Source organism: Nothobranchius furzeri, chromosome 15 (genome assembly GCF_043380555.1).
Source record: "Nothobranchius furzeri strain GRZ-AD chromosome 15, NfurGRZ-RIMD1, whole genome shotgun sequence".
Classification (NCBI taxonomy): Eukaryota; Metazoa; Chordata; class Actinopteri; order Cyprinodontiformes; family Nothobranchiidae; genus Nothobranchius; species Nothobranchius furzeri.
The window spans coordinates 45,197,610-45,221,467 of record NC_091755.1 but is presented as its reverse complement, the minus strand read 5'-3'; the positions used below and the strand labels follow the sequence as shown (position 1 = coordinate 45,221,467).

Genomic DNA, 23,858 nt, shown 5'->3' with positions numbered 1-23,858 from the left:
TGAACGGCGACGCTTAAACTCCTGCTCTGTTTGAATTTCCAGTGGACTGCTGGGACGGTCAGGACGGAGAGCCCATCGTGCACCACGGCTACACCCTCACCTCCAAGATCCTCTTCAAGGACGTCATTGAGACCATCAATAAATACGCCTTCGCCAAGAACGAGTACGTCTAAACACTTTGAGCATTTAACTGCTGCTTCATCCCGTTCCATTTAGGGCGACTAACGAACCGTACAGATGTGTTGGGATGTAGTCGACACACACGTTAGGATACTTCAGTTCAGGATACGGAGTGAAGTAAAGGAGATGAGGTTTTCCTGGATGCTGTGATGTCGTTTAAAAGCCACTTCCCTTTTGATCCCCTCTGATTGGCTATAAACCGCTTCCCTAATGGGATGATACCATCTTTACTTATGAGTGAAATACTTCCCTTCAATCAAAAATGCTTAACTGGAGGCTGGCGGGGTGGAGGGCAGTGGCGGATTTAGCTATTTGGGGGCCCAAGGTGAACAAAGACGTGGGCCCCCTTACACTAAACTTACAACAATCTTATCTTTAACTGGATTAGCGACACTCTCCCCTCTTCTGACACGAGTTATTTTCACTTTTTATTAGTCCTCCTCTATTTTCCTGTCTCTCTCTCTCCCTTTGAGTGCCTTCCTCTTCCTGTCAGTGCTCCTGTGATTATGCCTTTCTTTTTATTGTTTTCTATTTTCCATTTTGGTCTGTTTTCCTCCCTTTAAACATTTTCCATTGTTCTTCCTTTTTTGCTTCCTTTAATGTTCACATAGAAAAACGACGCCACTGTCGGAAGTGAAGATAAAAGCTTTTTTGACGAGAGCTGCTTTGTTCTCTTATTGGAGCCACTAGGATAACTCCGTCTCACGCTTCATGTTTAGACTACCGCTTCGAGTTTGTTACGAACGCTCCCGCCTCGTCTTATTATTTGTGGCCTTATGGCACTTGGCAGACAACAATTTGGTGCCTTACTGCCACCAACTGGATTGGAGTGGAATGACTACCGATCACTTCCTGTTTGTGCATCGGCGTCTTAAAGGAAGTAACAAGGATTAACAGTTGAAGGATTGACAGAGGGGTGCCGACGGTCAGGGCTAGGGGGCCCCAGGCGGCCGCTGACCTATGACCTATGCCTAATGGTAAAACCGCCACTGATGGAGGGTTTAGAACTTCTTATTTTGGTTTCATACGTTTATAATTTGAGGATTTAGAAATGCAGAATGAAAATAAATGTGTTCCTGTGTTTTATTTAATCACACCAGATGTTTGCCTGCCAAGGTGTATAAATCAGATTAGATTTCAATCCCTACAGAAAACAAAATCACCCACACATTGCTGTCGAAGGGAATTTTTCTTTTGCGTCAGTTAATAAAAAAGGTTTGCAGTCACTGTCCCAGAATGCTAAACGTCATCCGTGTGGTTTAATGTTTCTGATGCATTTAATGACCTGAATTTAGCAACAAGCTGAAAAACGACTCTTAAAAGGTTGAAATGGATTTCACAGCTTCGTTCGTTCCTATGGCTTCACAGTTTGTTTACTTAGGAAAAAGGAAACGTACACCCTAAATCTATTATCATTTAAACGTGTGTCCTAATGGTTCTTTAAGACCCGGAGTTCCACAGGGACGAGTTCTTAGTCCCGTGTGTTCTGTTTTTTACTGTCAGTTTGAGCCACATTTCTGGAAATGTCATTCATTCATACTAGTTTCTGCTGAATCCAGAACTTTATTTCAACTCTAAAACAAGATGTGTAAAAAAAATAAAAACTGTTGACGCTGAGATGAGCGAATGATCCTGAAATGGTCCTCACACCAGTGCAGCTCATACCAACAGAACCCAAAACGTACGCGTAGACACCTTCCTGGTTCCTCTGAATCTGCTTCAGGAGGCGATAATCCCGCGGATACACAAGTTTCCCATTTTTAGATCCCGTTCCTTCAGGCAAAATGAAGCCGAGGCGCTGCCTTTGTGTGCATCTTCACGCTCACTGTGTGTGTTTGAGAGGATGACTGTGGACACCATATTCCACGGATAATTGGCTGAAGCGGTGCATGGTGATGGGCTGCATTCAACATCAAAGAGGAATCAGATTTTCCGGGCTGCTAAACGGAGAGCAGGCTGTTGGAGACAGAACTGGAACAAAAGGCCTGTCTGAGAGCCGTCGCAGTACGACTGTTGTTTAGGATTCGCTGTTGACACGGCAGACGGCTTCATCTTTAAAACTCTTTCACCTCATTTACAGAATTTAAAATCCCCTTCAGACAAACAAATTCCTTGTTTGAGACATTTTCCTCTTAAAGACCGTGGTCAGGATTTTTCCTGTTAGATTATGTCGTTATAGATGATTTTCTCCGTCATCCTGGTAGAAAAAAGGCCGCTGGATGTTTAGCTTCTTATTTAAAGAGCAAGTCACCCCCTACCAGAGTATAACTCCGCTCCCACTTCCTGTTTGAAAAATGCAAAAATGCTGTTGCCTGGCAGACCGAGAGGGCGAAGCTGCTAACAAACACAAACAGGCTCACGACACTGTGACATCATATGGTACCAGCTAACGTTCTAGGGTACCTCTTAGCCAATAGCGATGGCAGATTTTAATTCAAATGCAGAGTTTTTACCTGACAACAGCACAACACTGACAGTTTTAGGCAGAATATTAAAATTTTAACTAAAATGCACCAAAGTGCAAAACTATTGACTTCATGTGTCTGCAGCACGATTAGACACACATTTATATAGTTTATCAGGAAAAATACTTGGTTTGGGGGTGACTTGCTCTTTAAGGAGCTAAATCAACTCGGTACAGATTCGTTGATGCTTCCTGAAGGACAAAGGGACACCTCTGAAGGACAAAGGGACACCTCTGAAGGACAAAGGGACACCACTGAAGGACAGAGAGACACCTCTAAAGGACAGAGAGACACCTCTGAAGGACAGAGAGACACCTCTGAAGGACAGAGAGACACCTCTGAAGGACAGAGAGACACCTCTGAAGGACAGAGAGACACCTCTGAAGGACAAAGGGACACCTCTGAAGGACAGAGACACCTCTGAAGGACAGAGAGACACCTCTGAAGGTCAAAGGGACACCTCTGAAGGACAGAGAGACACCTCTGAAGGACAGAGAGACACCTCTGAAGGACAAAGGGACACCTCTGAAGGACAGAGACACCTCTGAAGGACAGAGAGACACCTCTGAAGGACAGAGAGACACCTCTGAAGGACAGAGAGACACCTCTGAAGGACAGAGAGACACCTCTGAAGGACAGAGAGACACCTCTGAAGCACAGAGAGACACCTCTGAAGGACAAAGGGACACCTCTGAAGGACAGAGACACCTCTGAAGGTCAAAGGGACACCTCTGAAGGTCAAAGGGACACCTCTGAAGGTCAAAGGGACACCTCTGAAGGTCAAAGGGACACCTCTGAAGGTCAAAGGGACACCTCTGAAGGTCAAAGGGACACCTCTGAAGGACAGAGAGACACCTCTGAAGGACAGAGAGACACCTCTGAAGGACAGAGGGACACCTCTGAAGGACAAAGGGACACCTCTGAAGGACAAAGGGACACCTCTGAAGGACAAAGGGACACCTCTGAAGGACAGAGACACCTCTGAAGGACAGAGACACCTCTGAAGGTCAAAGGGACACCTCTGAAGGTCAAAGGGACACCTCTGAAGGTCAAAGGGACACCTCTGAAGGTCAAAGGGACACCTCTGAAGGACAGAGAGACACCTCTGAAGGACAGAGAGACACCTCTGAAGCACAGAGAGACACCTCTGAAGGACAAAGGGACACCTCTGAAGGTCAAAGGGACACCTCTGAAGGTCAAAGGGACACCTCTGAAGGTCAAAGGGACACCTCTGAAGGTCAAAGGGACACCTCTGAAGGACAGAGAGACACCTCTGAAGGACAGAGAGACACCTCTGAAGGACAGAGAGACACCTCTGAAGGACAGAGAGACACCTCTGAAGGACAAAGGGACACCTCTGAAGGTCAAAGGGACACCTCTGAAGGTCAAAGGGACACCTCTGATGGTCAAAGGGACACCTCTGAAGGTCAAAGGGACACCTCTGAAGGACAAAGGGACACCTCTGAAGGACAGAGGGACACCTCTGAAGGTCAAAGGGACACCTCTGAAGGACAGAGAGACACCTCTGAAGGTCAAAGGGACACCTCTGAAGGTCAAAGGGACACCTCTGATGGTTTGAGAATTAAAATAAAACATTTTTGTCAAAAGTGAAACACCATCAATGGAAGGATATTTTCCATTGAAGGTGTTTCTCCTGTTTGGTGTTACACATCTGCATTAATCAGCCGTGGGACCAGGTCGGGTCCACGGGTGCAATGAGCCGACTCGGGTATTCTGGTGCCTAAAGGGGTGTTAGTCGGGTTAGGGTGAGGGTTAATGAGACCCTGAAGCATCTTTTAACTCTGTTTGGCAGCTACCCGGTTATCCTGTCTATAGAGAACCACTGCAGTGTCCCTCAGCAAAAGAAGATGGCCCAGTACCTGGTGGAGGTCCTGGGGGACAAACTAGACGTGTCCAATGTCGGAGCAGAAGAATCTGGACGGCTTCCTTCTCCAGAGTCACTCAGAGGCAAGATCCTGGTGAAGGTGAGGTCAGAATGTAGATGTGAGTCGGTCCGGGCTACCGCTCTCTCTTCCTCTTTGTGAGTTTCCTCCGACTCGGGGAGTCGGCCCTTAGGCGCTCAAGTCGGCTCTCGGTCTCGTTATCTGTGGCTTGAACCTCAGAGCGACTTCAAAGGCAGCAGGTGACGAGCTGATGGAAGCCATGAGATGTGAAGGTGTTAGAATACAGAGTGGGAGAGGAGACCATGGAAGCTCCGTGTGTGTGTGTGTGTGTGTGTGTGTGTGTGTGTGTGTGTGTGTGTGTGTGTGTGTGTGTGTGTGTGTGTGTGTGTGTGTGGTAACGAGGCAGCGCTGCTTGGACTTCATCTGTATTTCTATTCAACAAGACGGCGTGAACTCGTCTCTGAACCATTTAAAGTTCTGGGAATGTCTCGGCAGTTTGTTTTCTCCGACAGGGAAAGAAACTTCCTCCGAACATCGACGAGAACGCAGAGGAGGGGGACGTGTCTGACGAGGACAGCGCTGACGAGATGGAGGACGACTGCAAGCTGATGAATGGAGACGTACGTACCTCGGTGTTTGATCTGTGGGGTCCCAGCAGATGAAACCTTTATTCAGTCCCACCCAGTCTTCTGCTCCTGCTGCCTGGCTACTTGTTCTCATGCGCTGCTCTTCTCTCCTCCTCTTTGTTCCTTCTTCCTCTTCTCCTCAACCTGTGCTTGCTTCTTTCAAAGTGGAAGGTATCGTATATAAAAACTTCCTTTTTAATCATCCCTGAAGCCTCATCCAGTCACCGCTCATGTTCTCATCCTGCTTGGGAATGTTTAGGAGGGTTGTGCATAACTATTGTATGTGACAGTCCTAAGAACTCATGTTTAACGAAGTTATTGGTTTATCCCAAAGCTGGAAATAATGATGCAACATCCCTTCATGGTTCTGTGAACCATTTAAGTCTGACAGACTTCTTACAGGATACCCGCGGCTCCTTTAAAAGTCTTAAATGTGCTTTTCCAAATTTAAGGCCCTAAAAATCCTTAAAAATGACAAACAATCCTTAAATAGTTTCCAACGGTCTTAAATGACCAAAGACCCAATAAACAAGATTCTTTTATTTCTATAAAATGTTCGTGAGTTTCTAGTTGGTGTTCAGCGTTTTTGTGTACGATGTTGGCGTAAGCGGAACCGTACACGTTCAGCTGGTTGTTCCTCTGTTCTTGCAGCCCCGTCGACCCAACAAGTCATTTACTGTTGCACGCCGCCATCTTGTGGCTGAACTGAGCACGTGCAACAACTAAAGCCTTGTTTCTGATCTCTTATGCAGACTTTTGTCTGCCTAGTCCAGACACGTCTTAAAAAACGGACAAAAAGAAAATGAACAATAGATTTTTTTTAAATTAAAAGAAATAAAAGTTTCAAAAGCTCCAAATTTGACGTTCTCACGTTTAAAGCAGCAGGTAGCTGAGGTAGAGGCAGCAGCCATGTTTACCTGCTCAGACCTCGATGGCAGCTTCTGTTACAGAAGGTGAGTCTGGGAAACGTCCATATTTTAAAGCACGTTCTTGGTGTCAGACTGCAAAACGTAAGCAGTTAAAGTTCCCCCGGCTCTGAAAGAGCAGGTTCATGCCGCTGCTGGAGTACTCATTCATTCATTCATTCATTTATGTTAAAGCTGTAGAATCAGATCGAGCTTCGTACGTTTGGCCTCTCTAGATAAAGTTTGTGAGACTGAATGCGGCGGTGCATCATCTATTCTGGTCAGACTAAACGAGTCGATAATGATGAGCTGATGAACGGCTCCTTTGCCTTCAGTGTTTATTTCACTGATGAAGACTATGAAGTTACTTGTGTTTGGTCGTAGAAGAACCACTTACTGATATTTAATCCTGAACTCACATCTGGTGGTTTGGCTGGGTGTGTTTATACGTAAACCTCCTGAGGAGGCGGGAAAACGGTTTCCACTCCCAGCCTCACATCTGGAGCCTCACAGAAGCAGCAGTGTTTACGTTTCGTAACACGAGTTATGAAACGATGAGCCGTAGATCCATGCGTGGGACTACTTTACGTTCCAGTTCCACTGGTTGACCGCTACCGCTCGTCCCACAGCGTTCACGTCCAGCTGCGCCTGCCTCCAAAGAACCATTCATAACGGAAAAATCCGTATTTTACAACCAGATATGTTCTGATTTGTCCTGGGTGTTCTGGATTCACCAGCGTGACTCTTTGAGTCTAGAATAGTGAACCTTTTCACAATAATGCAGTGGTGTGATTTAGAGTGGGGTACCATCAGCTGTACGCCATCATCACCAGTTAGACCAGACGCAGGCTGAAGCTCCTGGATTCGCCTGAACGAGTGTCTCAAAGATCAGTTTCACCTTTTAGGTTGAGTCGGTGACCTGAATGAACTTTTGCACCTGGTGAGGTTTCTCTCACCACCGAATCTTTTAACCGCCGCTTCTCCCTGCAGACGTCCGCCAACAGGAAGCAGGTGGAGAACTTGGCCAAGAGAAAACTGGACAGCCTGATGAAGGAGTCCAAGATCAGAGACCGTGAAGATCCAGACAGCTTCACCATCGCAGCTCTTCCTCCCTCAGGGAAGTCCACGGATAAGACCGATGGCAGCAAGGTACACATCACCTCCAGCCTTCAGCGTTTCAGGTAGCGGTGCAGCATCAGCGTTTCAATCATTCACCTTTCTTTGGACCCGGTCCGAGTCGCTTTGGAGTGTCTGCTGATGGCGAGTTCGGGTCTGATGCCTTTCAGCAGGAAACTGGAAACCACTCCCAAGCTTTCCTTTAACTTTCACTTGTTTAGGAAGTTTGATGAAAACGTTTGAAAGTCGAGCAGCTCGTATTGTAAATGGTTGACTCCCTCAGTATGTGGCTGTGCTGAGTGACGCGTGTTCTCGGGGCGGGGCAGACACGCGGCGCCTCAGCCGGCAGGCTCGCTCCTCCTGCTCGGCTCCTGTAGCTGCAGGAGACTCTTCGTTTAGGAGCGTGTCTTTGTCTGTCGGCTGGCTCCGTGTTTTAGTCCGAGTCACTGCTGTGAACTGGAACTGTTGGTGGCAAACTGGGACAAGGAGACTCGGGATGCCACGGTAACTGGTGTAGCGGTAGACCCGGTGAAAACGTTGGCGATAACCGTCTAGTTTTGAAAAACGTAGATTATCTCAGTGGATTAGCGTGGCCGCGGTGCAGGCGCTCGAACCCTCAGCAGCCACCAGAACGTCCCTGAAGCTAAAGCTGAAATGAGACGGCCATCAGAAGTAACCCGAACAGCTGCATCAGTGGATATTTTAACATAAAGCAACCCTCTGGCTCTCCGAAACACCTCGACTTCACGCAGCTCTCTGCTGTGAGTTTAAGTCCTGACTGTGTGAGTCTGATCTGCTTCAGCTGGAGAGGATCCAGATGAAACCGGTTTGTGTCTCTGCTCTCAGGGCAGAGGTGATGAAGGGACGGACACGGCGGACGAAGCTCCCAGCAGCACCAAACGAACGGGTCGCTCCTTCATCGGCAGCTTCTCCAAACGCAAGGTCAGCTTTTTATTTCCTGATGGTTGAATTTGAGATAGAGTCTAAAGTTGTGACTCGTTTACGTGTCCGAGTGTCTCATGTCTGTCTCACTTGAGCAGCGGTTGTTTGTTAAATCTCTGAACAGAAGAAGTCGTCCAAGCTGAAGAAGACTTCGAGCTTTGAGGACACGGACACGGACCAGGAGAGCACCAGCAGTGCCTCTCGAGCCCAGCCTCACCACAGCAGGTACGCCTGGCACCAGCGTGCGGGTTTAACACTCGATCGTCGCTCACGACGGCGTTTCACCCTCCCCACAGAAAGAAGACCATGAAGCTCTCCAGAGCTCTGTCTGATCTGGTCAAGTACACCTGCTCCGTGGGTCTCGATGACGTGGAAGCTCAAGGTGGGCGGTCCTGAGGCGGCCGATCACATCTCCGGCCAGCTGTTTATGAATGTTTGAGAAGATGACCTGAAGCCTTGGGTGTTTCCGTTGCAGCCGCCTGCAGCTGGCAGGTTTCCTCTCTGAGCGAGACCAAAGCTCACCAGCTGATGCAGCAGAAAGCTGCGTCCTTCATCCAGTTCAACCAGCGGCAGCTGTCCCGCATCTACCCCTCCTCCTACCGGGTGGACTCCTCCAACTTCAACCCCCAGCCCTTCTGGAACTCAGGCTGCCAGTTGGGTGGGTTTTAACCCCCAGTTGGGTTTCCACATGAACCGTTGGTCATCCAGATGTCGCCCCGCGGTCAACATCAGTGGTTATTTTAGCGTTACGTCACTAAAGTCTCTGCTCCCTGCTTTATTCTGCTTCCAGTTGCGCTGAACTACCAGTCTGAGGGTCGCGTCCTCCAGCTCAACCGGGCCAAGTTCTACAGCAACGGCAACTGTGGCTACGTCCTCAAACCCGCGTGCATGTGTGCAGGTCCGCTGGAGAGACGCGTCGTCGCTTACACCTAAACTCTGGTCTCTTCTGTGTTTCTGACTGAGGATGAAACCTGTTTCTGCCGCTCTGCCCTTCCCAGGTGCCTTCAACCCCAACCTGGAGGACCCGCTGCCCGGCCGGATGAGGAAGCAGCTGGTGTTGAAGATCATTAGTGGACAGCAGCTTCCCAAACCCAAAGACTCCATGTTGGGAGACAGAGGAGAGGTGATGCTTAACCCTGACCCCTTGTATGGTGCTACTGAAGCGTTTTAACGTGTTCATCGATGAACGTCTGAATTTAGAGCCGCCGGTTTTAGAGATCAGCTTTAAAGCTGCCCACGTCCGTGGGTTTGGTCTTTAATCCGGGTCAACCCTCTGTCATCCAGGGATCATCACCGTTATTTAGACTGGAACTGAGATCTTGAATTAACTTTAATGACACAAATACTGACAACAGGAGATGAACAGGACAAACATTTGAGTCTGGAAACGTGTAAATAATTGTGTCGTAGAGATCTTCCACAACCGGCGGCGTATTCAGTCCTCACCTGTCCAGCAGAGCCGTAGGCGTGTACAGCAGCACGAGGCAACGTGTCGCTCGGGTAGATGAACTGTTATCATTTATCAGCCTGAGACGCTGGAGGTGTGGTGTGAAATCACATGAAGACCATCAAATGTGCGTCTCACGCTCATGGCGTGAAGTTTTAACGCTGAAATCCACTTCAGACATCAGACCTGCAGCTGGTGCTGATGTCTGCGGCGCGTTGAAGCGGTCAGTGGACAGAACAAATTCTGGCTGACCTATGACGTAACACCCCCGCCCCCCTCCTCCCTGCTCCATCCCACATCCTGCCTGCCTCTCTCTCCACCCTCCGGTTCCCTCTCGCTGCTGTTCTGGCGTTTCAGGAGGTAAACTCTCTCTGCGTCACCGGACCGGCGTGGGGAATGGGGATGTTTTAACACCCACATGTTTTCTAACGAGGAGGTACAAACACCCACTCTGACCCCGCCATGTTTCTCGTTGCGTTTGCCCCCTCCTCCTCCTGCCGTACGTTTTGCATCGATGTTGCGTCAGTATTCTGGTCGGCTCTGTTGCTGAAGCCCTCGTCGATGTGAATATTTATTTATTTACCGAGAACAAGAGATGACATTATTACAGAAAGCAAAGAAAGACGTACCAGACGAAGCTGAAGTTGGTTTTCTATTTCGGTTTCAGAGTCAGACGGCCCTTCCTCTCCCCGAGCATCTCTACTCAGCTCTCATCGCACATTTCCAGAACTTAGACTCTTTAAAGGTGGACCGGGTTATTCTGCACTAATGACAGAATCCTTAAGACGTTTTCTCTTTTTTAAAACCTTTATTTCATTTGTGGAAGTTCAAAGCAGGCAGGCTTAGAACTGGCTCAGCTCTCAACTACAACACCAGACTCTTCAGACCTGGACTAGATGATTAAACTAACAGTCTGTAAAACATAGTTTGTGAAACCTTTATTAGTTACAGTTGGAAAATACACACGTTTCATCTGATCCGCCGTAGATCCGGTCCAGCTCTAAACAACAAGACTTGGGCTCTTAAGACCTGGACCAGATTATTCTACAACAGCATATAATCCATAACAGACAGCTGGTAAATGTGAAACCTGTAGTAGATCAGTGAAAGTCCAAAGAAGGCAACTTTCTTCTGAGTTTGGATCATCAGGTCAGCGACATGTTTTTCAGTCCTACAGGTTTACAACAGTAGCTACGTTTATTTTGGTCACCCATGAAATAAAGTTTTTTTATTGGAGCAGATTCAAGATGCAGGAAGAGGAAAAAGTAGCTGCAGTTAACCTTTCCACAGTAGAAACCAGAGTGGGAACAAATCCAGCTTTGTGCAAAACAAACATCAACAAATGAAAAAGTAAAACAGGAAGAATGAATAAATAAAAGATTTAGCCAAATTATTGAGGAAACAAGATCAAATTAAAAAATTGTGGCCATGCTTGCGACCGTGTGGACATGAGCCACCAGGGAGCTGCAGGTAATCTCCCAGTTAGCCCGGTGGTGTGTGCACATGTGCTTTAAGCCACTTTAACAACAGAACCTCCTGTTGCAATATGCAAAATACTTTATTAATTATGACTAAGTACTGAAATAATTCAAAGCAAGCAACTTGTGGCTGTCAGCTTGTAAACGCACGCACATTATATAAGGTAGGCAACTGCAACCTTTGAGTTTTACTGTTTAATATTAAAATACACGATACTGTGGACTGTTCAAGAAGACGTTTCCAGCCAGTGAACGGGGACACGACAGCGTGGAAAGCTACGGAGAAAATGCTGCGCATGTGGTACTCAGGCATGTTGACACGGTTGGCGGGTCTGAGATGTGGATCGCTGCATCTAGACTGTATTTAGCTTGTCGTGAGTAAGATCCACCGGGAGAGGTTTATGATTGGTCAGTCCATGCAACATGATCATGATGCACATCATTCCCATTCCTAATGTCAGGAAGGACGGTCTGGAGCGCAGGCTGGGTGTTTTCTAACCTGCAGGGAACATCTACAACAGGAAGTAGCTAAGGGAACATCAGCAACAACAGGAAGTAGCTAAGGGAGCATCAGCAACAACAGGAAGTAGCTAAGGGAGCATCAGCAACAACAGGAAGTAGCTAAGGGAGCATCAGCAACAACAGGAAGTATCCAAGGGAGCATCAGCAACAACAGGAAGTATCCAAGGGAGCATCAGCAACAACAGGAAGTAGCTAAGGGAACATCAGCAACAACAGGAAGTAGCTAAGGGAACATCAGCAACAACAGGAAGTAGCTAGGGGAACATCAGCAACAACAGGAAGTAGCTAGGGGAACATCAGCAACAACAGGAAGTAGCTAGGGGAACATCAGCAACAACAGGAAGTAGCTAGGGGAGCATCAGCAACAACAGGAAGTAGCTAGGGGAGCATCAGCAACAACAGGAAGTAGCTAGGGGAGCATCAGCAACAACAGGAAGTAGCTAGGGGAGCATCAGCAACAACAGGAAGTAGCTAGGGGAGCATCAGCAACAACAGGAAGTAGCTAGGGGAGCATCAGCAACAACAGGAAGTAGCTAGGGGAGCATCAGCAACAACAGGAAGTAGCTAGGGGAGCATCAGCAACAACAGGAAGTAGTTAGGGGAGCAACAACAGGAAGTAGCTAGGGGAGCATCAGCAACAACAGGAAGTAGCTAGGGGAGCATCAGCAACAACAGGAAGTATCTAGGGGAGCATCAGCAACAACAGGAAGTAGCTAAGGGAGCATCAGCAACAACAGGAAGTAGCTAAGGATCCTCGGATGGAGATGGGTTGTTCGCCAGGTGCCTTTAGGGAAAAGAGTCATGAAGTGAGTCTGAAAGGTTGTTAGAAATGGTGACAGAGCTGCTATGTATGCAACACCATGGTGATGGGGGGCGCGCTTGCTTTGCAATTCAGAGCAGCACAAGATTAAGCCGTGAGAGGAGAGCAAATAATCAGCTCATTTTGTTTTTATAATTATGATTAAAATTCAACTAACCGAGCAGTTTTGGTGCGATCTATTAATGCTGCAGTGTACCCGTGGTTAGTTGGGAGATCTATTTTTGTGTCCCGGACGAGCCCCCAAGTATTCTACAGCTGATGTGTAACTCAGAGGTCAACATGTCATTAAATATTTAAATGAAGTTTAATTAACATAACCTCAAATCAACATGCTCCAAAAGAGGGAAAATCCTTAAACTAGGTGGTTCCGTAACTTCTGATAATCACATTCCTGACGGTCCCCAATAGATCGCCAACGTCCAAACTAAGTTCATCTAGAGATGGTGTCAAATCTGTTCTGGTCAGATTTAGAAAATGACACCAAACATGATCTGTTAGGGCTCAGTTCGCTGTGAACGATTCAGGACTTTCTAGCTGTGACTCGACCAGAGCCCCGTTGGCGTTTTCCTGACACGGATGAGCCGTGGTGGTCGTCTATTTAGGCTGATCCGGGGCAGATGTTCTCCTCTCAGCATAAATAACATCACCAGACTGGTGGAGCTGGTCGTGTGGAGTCCTTCTGGTCATTAAACGTATTTATAATTGGTCATTATTAAATGTGAATGAGAGGAACGGTTCTTTTACAGTGTAACGCTCGCTGCAGTTGGTCACATTCATGCTTTAACCTCCTGGGACCCAAACTTGTATTTGATGTGAAAAAACATGTGTAGCTATTACAGATTAGTAGTCTGTAATTAACAAACAAAACTACAAAATTAAAATAAAAGTGTTAAATAGCCAAAAAAAAAAAAGATAATTTAAAGATTTAGTGTCTAAACGTGTGTTCTCTTCTACTTGGACCTTTTTATTGTTTATAAAGTGCAGGAAGTCCACCTAACCCTAACCACGCAGCGCCCTAAGGGTTAAACGATCCCAGTAAAACATGGCTCCTCTGAGGGTTCTGCTGTTCTCGGGCCGTTTTTTCCATAAAGATGAATAAATCTGGTAAAAGTGATGTTTGTGTGGGTTGGCCCTTAACATTTTCTGCTGTCGTGTCAGATCATCGACCCGTTTGTGGAGGTGGAGATCATCGGCCTCCCGGTGGACTGCTGCAAAGAGCAGACCAGGGTGGTGGACGATAACGGTGAGAGGCTCAGCTGGAGCAGACTCAGCAGCTCCGCTCTGCTGTCTCTTTCTCACTTCCTGAATAAATGATGAGCTGTTTGTGTCTCTGTCCTCCACCCGCTCCGTGGCCTCCGGTGGCTTCCAGGCTTCAACCCCATGTGGGAGGAGACTCTGGTGTTCTCCGTGCACATGCCGGAGCTCACGCTGGTGCGGTTCCTCGTCTGGGACCATGACCCCATCGGCCAGGACTTCATCGGACAGCGAACGATTGCCTTCAACAGCATGATGCCAGGTAGCGCCACCCGCCCGGGCTGAGCTGGTGTCTGAAATGACGTTTGAGGAGAATAAGGAGGTGTTTTCCTGCAGTTTGTTGTAAATAAGCAGATGAACCAGATTCATCAGCTTCATCTTCACCGTAAGAACGTGAGTTTGAACAGGCGCATTTAGCCTCTAGGACATTTATCTTCGTGCTGAAGGTGATTTGTGCATCTTTGTGGACTAGTTGTGGAAACCACCACGTAGGACAATCCTAGGAACACGGGTCCAGGTCAGAGTGAGAAGCGGTTACGTCCGGCTTCTGCTCTCTGGAGTTACCTGACCTCCGTCTGCTGCTCTGATATTAAAACCATTCTCTCTCCTCCTCTCATGGAGGAAACGACCTCCAATGTCAGGAGGCAGAAAATTCTTCTTCTGAGTTTTTCCGTTTTTGTTTGGCTTTAGGTTATCGCCACGTCTACCTGGAAGGTATGGAAGAAGCTTCCATCTTTGTTCACGTAGCGGTGAATGACGTCACTGGTAAGGTGGGTACCGCTCAGGTGATGTCATTAATAGTTATTAAAACAGGTGGTGATTCTTCATCAGGGACGTTCCTTCCTCTGATCAGAGGAGATGCAGCAGGTCGGGTCATGAGAACTGCACTACTTCCTGTTTACGTTTAATCTTGGATCTGTTGTTGAGACCGTCTCTCAGGCTCCAGCTTCAATAACCTCTTTGTTCTTCATTCATCTCGTCTCTGCTTCCTGCTGGGATTCGTCTGCTGGTCTTCCATCCTCGTCCCGGCTGACTTCCTCTTCCTGTGTCTGTTTGTGATTTCAGTGGGCGTGTCTTAGTGGCAGGAAAGTTTTAGGAGCCTTGAAGCTGCTGCTCAAACCTCAGGTGTAGTGAGATCCAGTGAGCATCTTGCATGAGCCACATCCTCCAGCCAAACACCCCCCCCCCCCCCCCACCACCACCCTAATAATCTGTCAGACCCGCTCATGTCCCACATGAGCTGTGAAGGTTTGACCTGACCGTGTTCTCCAGCTAGCTGGAACAAGCCAGAACGTCTGCCCCGACTTAAATCTGAGTGTGGAACATGGAGAAGCCCACGTGAGCCAGATGTCCCAAAACGTGACGGATAATTCAAACGCGCTAAAAGAAAAAGAAAACATACATTTTTATAGTCACGGCTGCTTGAAATGGAGTGGGCTGAAGTTTAACACTCATTACTTCCCACCCCCCTTTCAAATTCCAATATCAAACTGCAGTACATTAATTGTATCCATACATATGTGACCTTGAAGGCATCAGAGGTTCCTGAGCTCGGATCTGGGGCAGAGCTGTTTCTTTTCTGTCTTTTGAAACATTTTTCCTTCTTTTTCCGACTGGTAAAACACAGGCCGCAGATCCAGGACCGCTTCCTCAGGATTTCCCCCAGAAAATGAGTTAAGCCTGGCGGCTCCGGCCATCCGGGGGCATCGTCGTTCCGCTGCTGTTTCTCACCAGTATCAGCTGATGGAGGGCTCTAGTCTTGCTGCGCCGTTCGTGACAGCGGACACGATAGGGTCGGGGAGGGGGGCGGGGCATGACGCTTAGCCTGGCGGGCCGCTAGGCTTATAAAGCGCTGGGGGAAACTCTGGGTTCCTGTGCTGGAAACACCTGGTCAGACTAGAGCTCCATCTAGCGGTTTGGGTCCAGAATAATAAAAAACACAAATCTCTCGGTTTTTGACCTCTGAAGGAAATGGAATGGTCATGAGCTTTGGGTAGTGACCAAAAGAACGAGATCGTGGATACAAGCGGCCGAAATGAGTTTTCTCTGCAGGGTGTCTGGGCTCTCCCTTAGAGATAGGGTAAGAAGCTCGGTCATCTGGGAGGGGCTCGGAGTAGACCCGCTGCTCCTCCACATGGAGAGGAGCCAGTTGAGGTGGCTCAGGCATCTGGTCAGGATGCCTCCTGGACGCCTCCCTGGTGAGGTTTTCCGGGCACGTCCAACCGGGAGGAGGCCTAAAGGTAGACCCAGGACACGGTGGAGGGACTATGTCTCTCACCTGGACAGGGAACACCTTGGGATTCCCCCGGAGGAGCTGGCCCAAGTGGCTGGGGAGAGGGAAGTCTGGGCCTTTGACTTAGGCTGAAAATTGATGGATGGGTTAAAATACGACTGCTGCTCCACAGATAGAGCCACATGGACCTTCACAATAAAAGCATGCAGGGGTTCGTCGTTGACTTTTAGTTATTTAGTTATCAGAAATGAACGAGATAACTGAAGACAGACATTAAGGAACCTGCTGTCCCTGTTGCAGACACATCGGTGCTGGTTTGGGTCAAAGCCCAACAGAGAAATTCTGATTGCCTACGAAACAAAAACTTGAAACATCTGAGCTGTTTATAATTTAAAATGGTTTTTATAATCGGTACCGAACATTTTTCATGTTTTAGTTTTTAGATCATTTCTGTGGTTTAATGATCGTTTAGTCCTAGTCTCGCCTTTTAATGTGAGAAACAGCCTCCAGCATGAGTTCTGCCCTCCAACGCTCTACCGCTACGCTCCAGCTGCTGCACACACACACACACACACGTACTACACCACACTAGGGATGGGTACCTTTGACATTTGAATCGATCCGGTACTAATTCCCGGTACCTACGAATCGATACCGGTACTTAACGGTACCAATTTTCGATACTTTTGCGTGTTTATTATTTTAATTCTCTTTTATAATTAAATATATATTTTTCTCAATATATAACCATATTTGATGAATATCACGATAAATAACATTCAACTGTTTGTATTTTAACATCGTCCTTGTAGTTTTATAAGCTGATAATTAAACTGATGCAAACATCTTTACTGTGAACTAAATTTACTGTGTATCTTCATTCCTTTTGCCGTCTTTTTTCATTTAATTTTTCCTACTGGGAAGTTAGAATTTCCGAGGAGAAAGCGAACGCACCATTAGATGATAACAATGGTGGCAATGGAAGCTAACGTATCAAGCTAACGTTATCTTTAACAGTTTATTTAGCTGCTGGAGCAGATTAAAACGATGATGCCTCACACTTAGATCGTTGTCACTGGTTTCATCTTCACCCAATCACCCGTCGCATTTAGTAAAGTGAAGCCAAACTTTAGAGCGCGTTCATGTTCTAGTCGGAAATTCGGAGTTCCGAGGAGAAAGCGAACGCACCATTAGCGAAACGGAAGCTAACATATCAAGCTAATTATATTTTCCTACCGGAGCAGATTAAGATGAGGATGTCTCACTTAGATCATTGTCGCTGGTTTCATCATCACCCAGTTACCCATCACATTTAGTGAAGTGGACCCAAGCGTTAGCGTGCGTTCTTTCTACCATGCTGCTCTGTTTACAACTGGTTCACAGCGAGCGACGACAAAATGCTCTTGCGCATGCGCAGCTGTCATGGCAAGTTCTCGTTATGATGGACGGGTACCGAAACGAGGCACCGTTTGAAATGACGTGAATCGGTGCTCGGTCGGTACTATGGAATTCGGTCGGTACCTTAAAAAGTACCGAATTCGGTACCCATCCCTACACCACACACGTACTACACCACACACACGTACTACACCACACACACGCGCAAGCACGTACTACACCACACACGCACACACACACACACGTACTACACCAAACGCGTACTACACCACACACAGACACGTACTACACCAAACACGCACGCACACACACACGTACTACATCACACACACACACACACACACACACGTACTACACCACGCACACACACACGTACTACACCACACATGCACACACACACACGTACTACACCACACATGCTCACACACACGCACGTACTACACCACACACATACTACACCACACACACATACTACACCACACACACACACACGTACTACACCACACACATACTACACCATACACGCACACACATGTACTAAACCACATGCGCGCACACTCACACACACACACACGTACTACACCACACACAATTACTACACCACACACACGCGCAAGCACGTACTACACCACACACACACACGCAAGCACGTACTACACCACACACGCACACACACACACGTACTACACCAAACGCGTACTACACCACACACAGACACGTACTACACCAAACACGCACGCACACACACACGTACTACATCACACACACACGTACTACACCACGCACACACACACGTACTACACCACACATGCACACACACACACGTACTACACCACACACATACTACACCACACACACGTACTACACCACACACATACTACACCACACACACGTACTACACCACACACATACTACACCACACGCACACACACGTACTACACCACACACATACTACACCATACACAATTACTACACCACACATACTACACGTACCACACATACGCACACACACATACTACACCACACACACACACACGTACTATACCACACTCACATACTACACCACACACACACACGTACCACACCACACACGTACCACACCACACACATACTACACCACACACACACACACATACTACACCAAACACACACGCACATACTACACCAAACACACACGCACGTACTACACCACACACACGTACTACACCACACACACGTACTACACCACACACACGTACTACACCACACACACACACACGTACTACACACACATACATGCACATACTACACCACACACACATACACGCACGTACTACACCACACACAAACACGCACGTACTACACCACACACAAACACACACACATACTACACCACACACACACACATACACGCACATACTAGGGGTTGTATGAGCTAGTCGACTAGTCGACTTCACTGCTCAAAAACAAGTTAGTTTTTGTACCTGGTGGTTGCAACAAACAGACACCATTGAAGGTAATCAGAAGTGAGGAACAGAAAATGAAATAATTATTTTAATGTTTAGAGCAGCAGGAACTCTGAGAGGCTGCAGGCGCATCAGTGAGTTTGCGGCCGCTGCGCAGGGGGAGGGGGGAGAGGGCTGAAGTGGAGCAGTATAGATGCAGAAACTACCACTGTTAAGAGATGTGTTTAACTTTGAAAATGTGGGCGCAATTTTAATTGTCAAAAACTCCAGCGAACCACCCCGCGCCGCTTCATGTGTATGAAGTCATCAACGACTAGTCGAAGTCGACTCAATTTTCATTACTTGAAAGTCGACTTTAAAAATAATTAAGTCGTGCAGCCCCTAGCACATACTACACCACACATACACACGTAACACACATACGCACGCACACACACACACGTACTACACCACGCACACATACTACACCACACACACACGTACTACACCACACACATGTACTACACCACACACACATACAACACCACACGCACATACTAAACCACACACACACACGTACATACACACGTACCACACACACACATGTACTACACCACACACACACACGCATGTACTACACCACACACACATACACGCACATACTACACCACACACACACATACTACACCACACACATGCACATACTACACCACACACGCACATACTGCACCACACACACGTACTACACACACTCATACGCACGCACACACACATACTAAACCACACACACACGCACATACTACACCACACGCACGCACATACACACGTACCACACATACGCATGCACACACACGTACTATACCACACACGTACTACACACACTCATACGCACGCACACACACACATACTACACCACACACACACACACGCACATACTACACCACACGCACGCACATACACACGTACTACACACACTCATACTCACGCACACACACACATACTACACCACACGCACGCACATACACACGCACACACACGTACTACACACACTCATACGCACGCACACACACACATACTACACCACACACACGCACATACACACGTACCACACATACGCACGCACACACACGTACTACACCACACACGTACTACACCACACACACACGTACTACACCACACACACGTACTACACCACACACACATACTACACCACACACATACTACACCACACACACGCACATACTACACCACATACACGTACTACACACACTCATACGCACGCACACACACACACACATACTACACCACACGCACACACACACACACATACTACACCACACGCACGCACATACACACGTACCACACATACGCACGCACACACACGTACTACACCACACACGTACTACACCACACACACACACGTACTACACCACACACACACACGTACTACACCACACACACACACATACCACACCACACACACGCACACACGTACTACACCACACACACACACACGTACATACACACGTACTACACCACACACACACACGTACGTACTACACCACACACACACACGTACGTACTACACCACACACACACATACACACTACACCACACACACACGCATATACACACACTCACGTACATACACACGAACCACACACATACGCACACGCACACACAATTCAATTCAAGTTTATTTATAAAGCGCCAAATCACGACGAGTCGTCTCAAGGCACTTCACATAATAAACATTCCAATTCAGGTCAGGTCATTAAGCCAATCAGAAATAATGTTTCCTATATAAGGAACCCAGCAAATTGCATCAAGTCACTGACTAGTGTCAGTGACTATACAGCAATCCTCATACTAAGCAAGCATGTAGCGACAGTGGAGAGGAAAACTCCCTTTTAACAGGAAGAAACCTCCAGAGAATCCCGGCTCAGTATAAGCAGCCATCCTCCACGACTCACTGGGGATCGACAAGACAGAGCACACATACACACACACACACACACACACACACACACACCCCTAATGCTCTACACTTTGAATCCAGCAGGAATTCAAAGCTGGCCCGCATGTTGCAGCTGAATGATTGTGCGGAAGCGTGATCATTCACAGAAGCGCTCCAGGCTCTGAGCATGCTCACTTGGGAAGAAACTGCTTGTTGTGATGAGACACTTTGAACATTGCTATGACGACAATGTTAAAGCGTTTCTAAAGCTTTCTGTGGTTTCACGCTGATGCTTTTGTTTTTGATTCCTCAGGCCCGAGCCACCGGGGGCATCAAAGGTCTGTTCAACAGAAACCCAAAGCAGGCTTCCCTGGACAGCCATGCTGTTGTGCATCACGGTCGTAAGCACCCGTTTGGCGCCCACCTCCTGCGCCGCACCGCCAGCGCTCCCACCAGAGGTCAGCCCAAACCCAAGAAAGGCTTTCCAGAGATAGCCATCGACACCAAAGACTACAGCTCCGAGGGCGCCAGCGAGGAGCGGGAATCCGAGGACCGGGATAAGGCCTCGGCCGCCACCTCCCACCAGTTTACCCCCCCACAGCATCGAAACGGGGAGTCGCTGGCCTCCTGCCAAGCCAAGGGCCCCTGGGACCGTCCTGACACCAATGGAGCTTTTCACCAAGAGGAGGGTAAAGGTAAGAGCTCAGCTTTCCACCGACCCATGAGCGAGCCACTAAAACGGGCCGGCCATCTCCGTTTTCACGACCCGCTGGACACGAAGCCGGGGGTGTTTGCTCGGGTGGCGCTCAGTAGCTCAGGGAGGGTGGGCATGTCCTCCAACTGCATCACCTGTGTGATCGGTTCTAAGGAGAGTCCAGAGGCTGAGAGGAAGGGTCAGGTGGAGAACGGACCAGAATCCAGGTCCAAACAGGAGAGAGCTATAGAGCAACCAGAACCAGACCCGTCTCTGTCCAAACCCAAGTCCTGCATGGAGGCCCAGTTCCAGTACTCTCCTCAGGCGCTGCTTCGGCCGAACCCCTTCTCCAGGTGTAAAGCCAGACAGACTCTGGGTCCGCAGCATCTTCGCCCTCATGCCGAAGCGTCCCACAGGAACATCCGATCCTGCAGCGTTCCCCGCAGACGTCCCGCCAACACTGTCACCCCGGCGCCGTGCCACGCACCGGACTGCAAAACCAGCCTCTGTTGGCAGCAGGCCACGCCCCCTAACTATGGCTCGGTTTGCGGCCCATCACTGATTCCTCTGACTCCCGTGAGCGTGAACGAAGCTCTCCTGCTCAGCGACAGTAGCAGCTGCGACAGCTTCGGCAGTCTGAGCAGCCTGGAGCCCCCTCCAACGCTGCCCCCACGCTCGGTTCTGGACTGCCGCAAGAGGGCGGCCGGTACCCTGCAGCGAGAGATGAACGCCCTGTTTGCTCAGAAAATGCAAGAGCTGCATCATAAGTCTCCCCTGTTCTTCTCCGGTAAGACCAGGTAGATGGGAGGGCTAGGGTGTGTTGGTGTGAACGTAGCTGAAGTCCCTCCTCATCCCTAGTTTTCCCGGTAGTTGAAATAAAACGACCTTAATGTTTGTTGTCCGTTCAAACCCACCTCTAGCTTTCCTAGGTTTCACCCTAACGGTTGATTTAAATCCACATTTTCTTTCTAACATATTCACCCTGCTATTACTCGTGCACTCCAGAGGAGGAGCGTGGTGGTAAATCTGAAGCATCAAACCCCGTGGGCAGCCATCTTGAACTGGGTCAACTCCCAAAGCTGTCCATCACATAACGACTTTGAGGGTTTCGTTAAAACCCGTCCAGCGCTCCGCGAGAGCGTTACCAAACACTTGTTTAGCTCCTCTGATGGAAAAACAACTTGGTGCATTACTGCCACCTTGTGGACGTGAAGGTAAGGTGTTGGGGTATCAGGACAGTCGTCATGGCAGTGGTCGTCTAGACAGATGCCTTTAGTTATCGTTAACTAACCAGTTTAAAGTCCCATTACTCATCGTCACACACATCCCCGTGGGAGGCGGTGAGCTGCAGCAGCGGCTGCACTAGGGAACTGTTTGGTGGTTTAACCCCTAAAGCTCTCCTCTGGTGTTTCTCACTTCTAGTTCCTGAAACAAGCGCACCAGAGCTTTGTTTCTCCAGAGTACGACTTAAAAGGCATTAATTCCTACCAGAGACCACTGCCGATTTGTTGATTAAACAGGTGATCCACATGGGTTTGATGGACATAATTCCCACTGATGTAGCTGATGTGAAGCTACACGATTCGGAACGATCAGATTTGAGTTGTTTTCTGGTCTGACTGGATCCGATTGGATCCAAACCGGAGTAATTCCAGATTATCCATGTGGCATGACCTGCTCTCTGCCCTGCAAACTGCTTCCTTCCTCTCTTTCTTCCTCCTCCTTCCTGTTTGGATAACTCCGTTTTTCCTCTCTGTCCCTTTTTGCACGCTGTCTGTTCCTAGTGCAGAACTGAGGGGATGACCAGAACCAGGTAAACTGAACGCATGCAGGCTGTACTGTTGACCTCTCACCTCATCACCCCTCATTCACCTGCAGGGTTGGGATAGATTTTCCTCCTCATGCTAGTTGTTCAAACCCACAAAGCCGTGGTTGATGGGAGCGCCAGGCTACAGGAATGTAGCCGAGACGAACATCATTAGCATCTCTCTGGAAGGTTGAACGCTGGCTGGAATGAGACTCCATCCACCGTTATTCCGATCACATGGAACATGTTGGCTTCTGGTCTGAATGGGTCCGTAGAACCGTTTGGCTAATGGGAAGACGTCTAAACTAGGGATGATCCGATTCAGTCGTGGTTTACGAAGGATCCCCAATCTGGTGGAAAAGGGGATTAAACTCTACGGAATTCCAACGGCTTGGTTTTCTTTTCAGCTGCTGGGGATTCAGAATATGTAGCCGCTTGCTAGCATGCTAGCGTGGAGTAGGGGTGTGCCATCTTGAGTACCTCACAATTCAGTTTGGATTCAAGGTCCTAGGGTTATCACAGTTAAAGAGATGGGGCGACGGTGGCACAAGCGCTGAGTGCTCGCCCCGTAATCGGAAGGTTGCAGGTTCGAGCCCCGCTCAGTTTGTCGCTGTCGTTGTGGCAAGACACTTAACCCCTCTTACCTGCTGGCGGCGCCTCTGTCAGTGTGCCCCAGGGCAGCTGTG

General features: G+C 48.3%; 1 protein-coding gene across 10 annotated transcripts in view; it reads left to right on the top strand.

Annotated features, from left to right (window-relative positions):
- The window catches only part of plch2a (phospholipase C, eta 2a), a 138,572-nt gene that overhangs the window by 111,101 nt on the left and 3,613 nt on the right, over nucleotides 1–23,858 (top strand). For 8 of the 10 annotated variants that reach the window (XM_070544919.1, XM_070544921.1, XM_070544920.1 and 5 more), the window contains 14 exons: nucleotides 43–163; nucleotides 4,459–4,630; nucleotides 5,062–5,169; nucleotides 7,071–7,229; nucleotides 8,043–8,138; nucleotides 8,263–8,363; nucleotides 8,435–8,520; nucleotides 8,614–8,796; nucleotides 8,929–9,036; nucleotides 9,137–9,261; nucleotides 13,564–13,648; nucleotides 13,775–13,921; nucleotides 14,350–14,429; nucleotides 20,985–21,366. In XM_070544919.1, coding sequence (XP_070401020.1) covers nucleotides 43–163; nucleotides 4,459–4,630; nucleotides 5,062–5,169; nucleotides 7,071–7,229; nucleotides 8,043–8,138; nucleotides 8,263–8,363; nucleotides 8,435–8,520; nucleotides 8,614–8,796; nucleotides 8,929–9,036; nucleotides 9,137–9,261; nucleotides 13,564–13,648; nucleotides 13,775–13,921; nucleotides 14,350–14,429; nucleotides 20,985–21,366 — 1,953 coding nt within the window. Of the gene's footprint in view, nucleotides 1–42; nucleotides 164–4,458; nucleotides 4,631–5,061; nucleotides 5,170–7,070; nucleotides 7,230–8,042; nucleotides 8,139–8,262; nucleotides 8,364–8,434; nucleotides 8,521–8,613; nucleotides 8,797–8,928; nucleotides 9,037–9,136; nucleotides 9,262–13,563; nucleotides 13,649–13,774; nucleotides 13,922–14,349; nucleotides 14,430–20,984; nucleotides 21,367–23,149; nucleotides 23,179–23,858 lie in introns of all 10 variants that reach the window. The other 2 variants (XM_070544926.1, XM_070544925.1) reach the window with 2 other exon arrangements.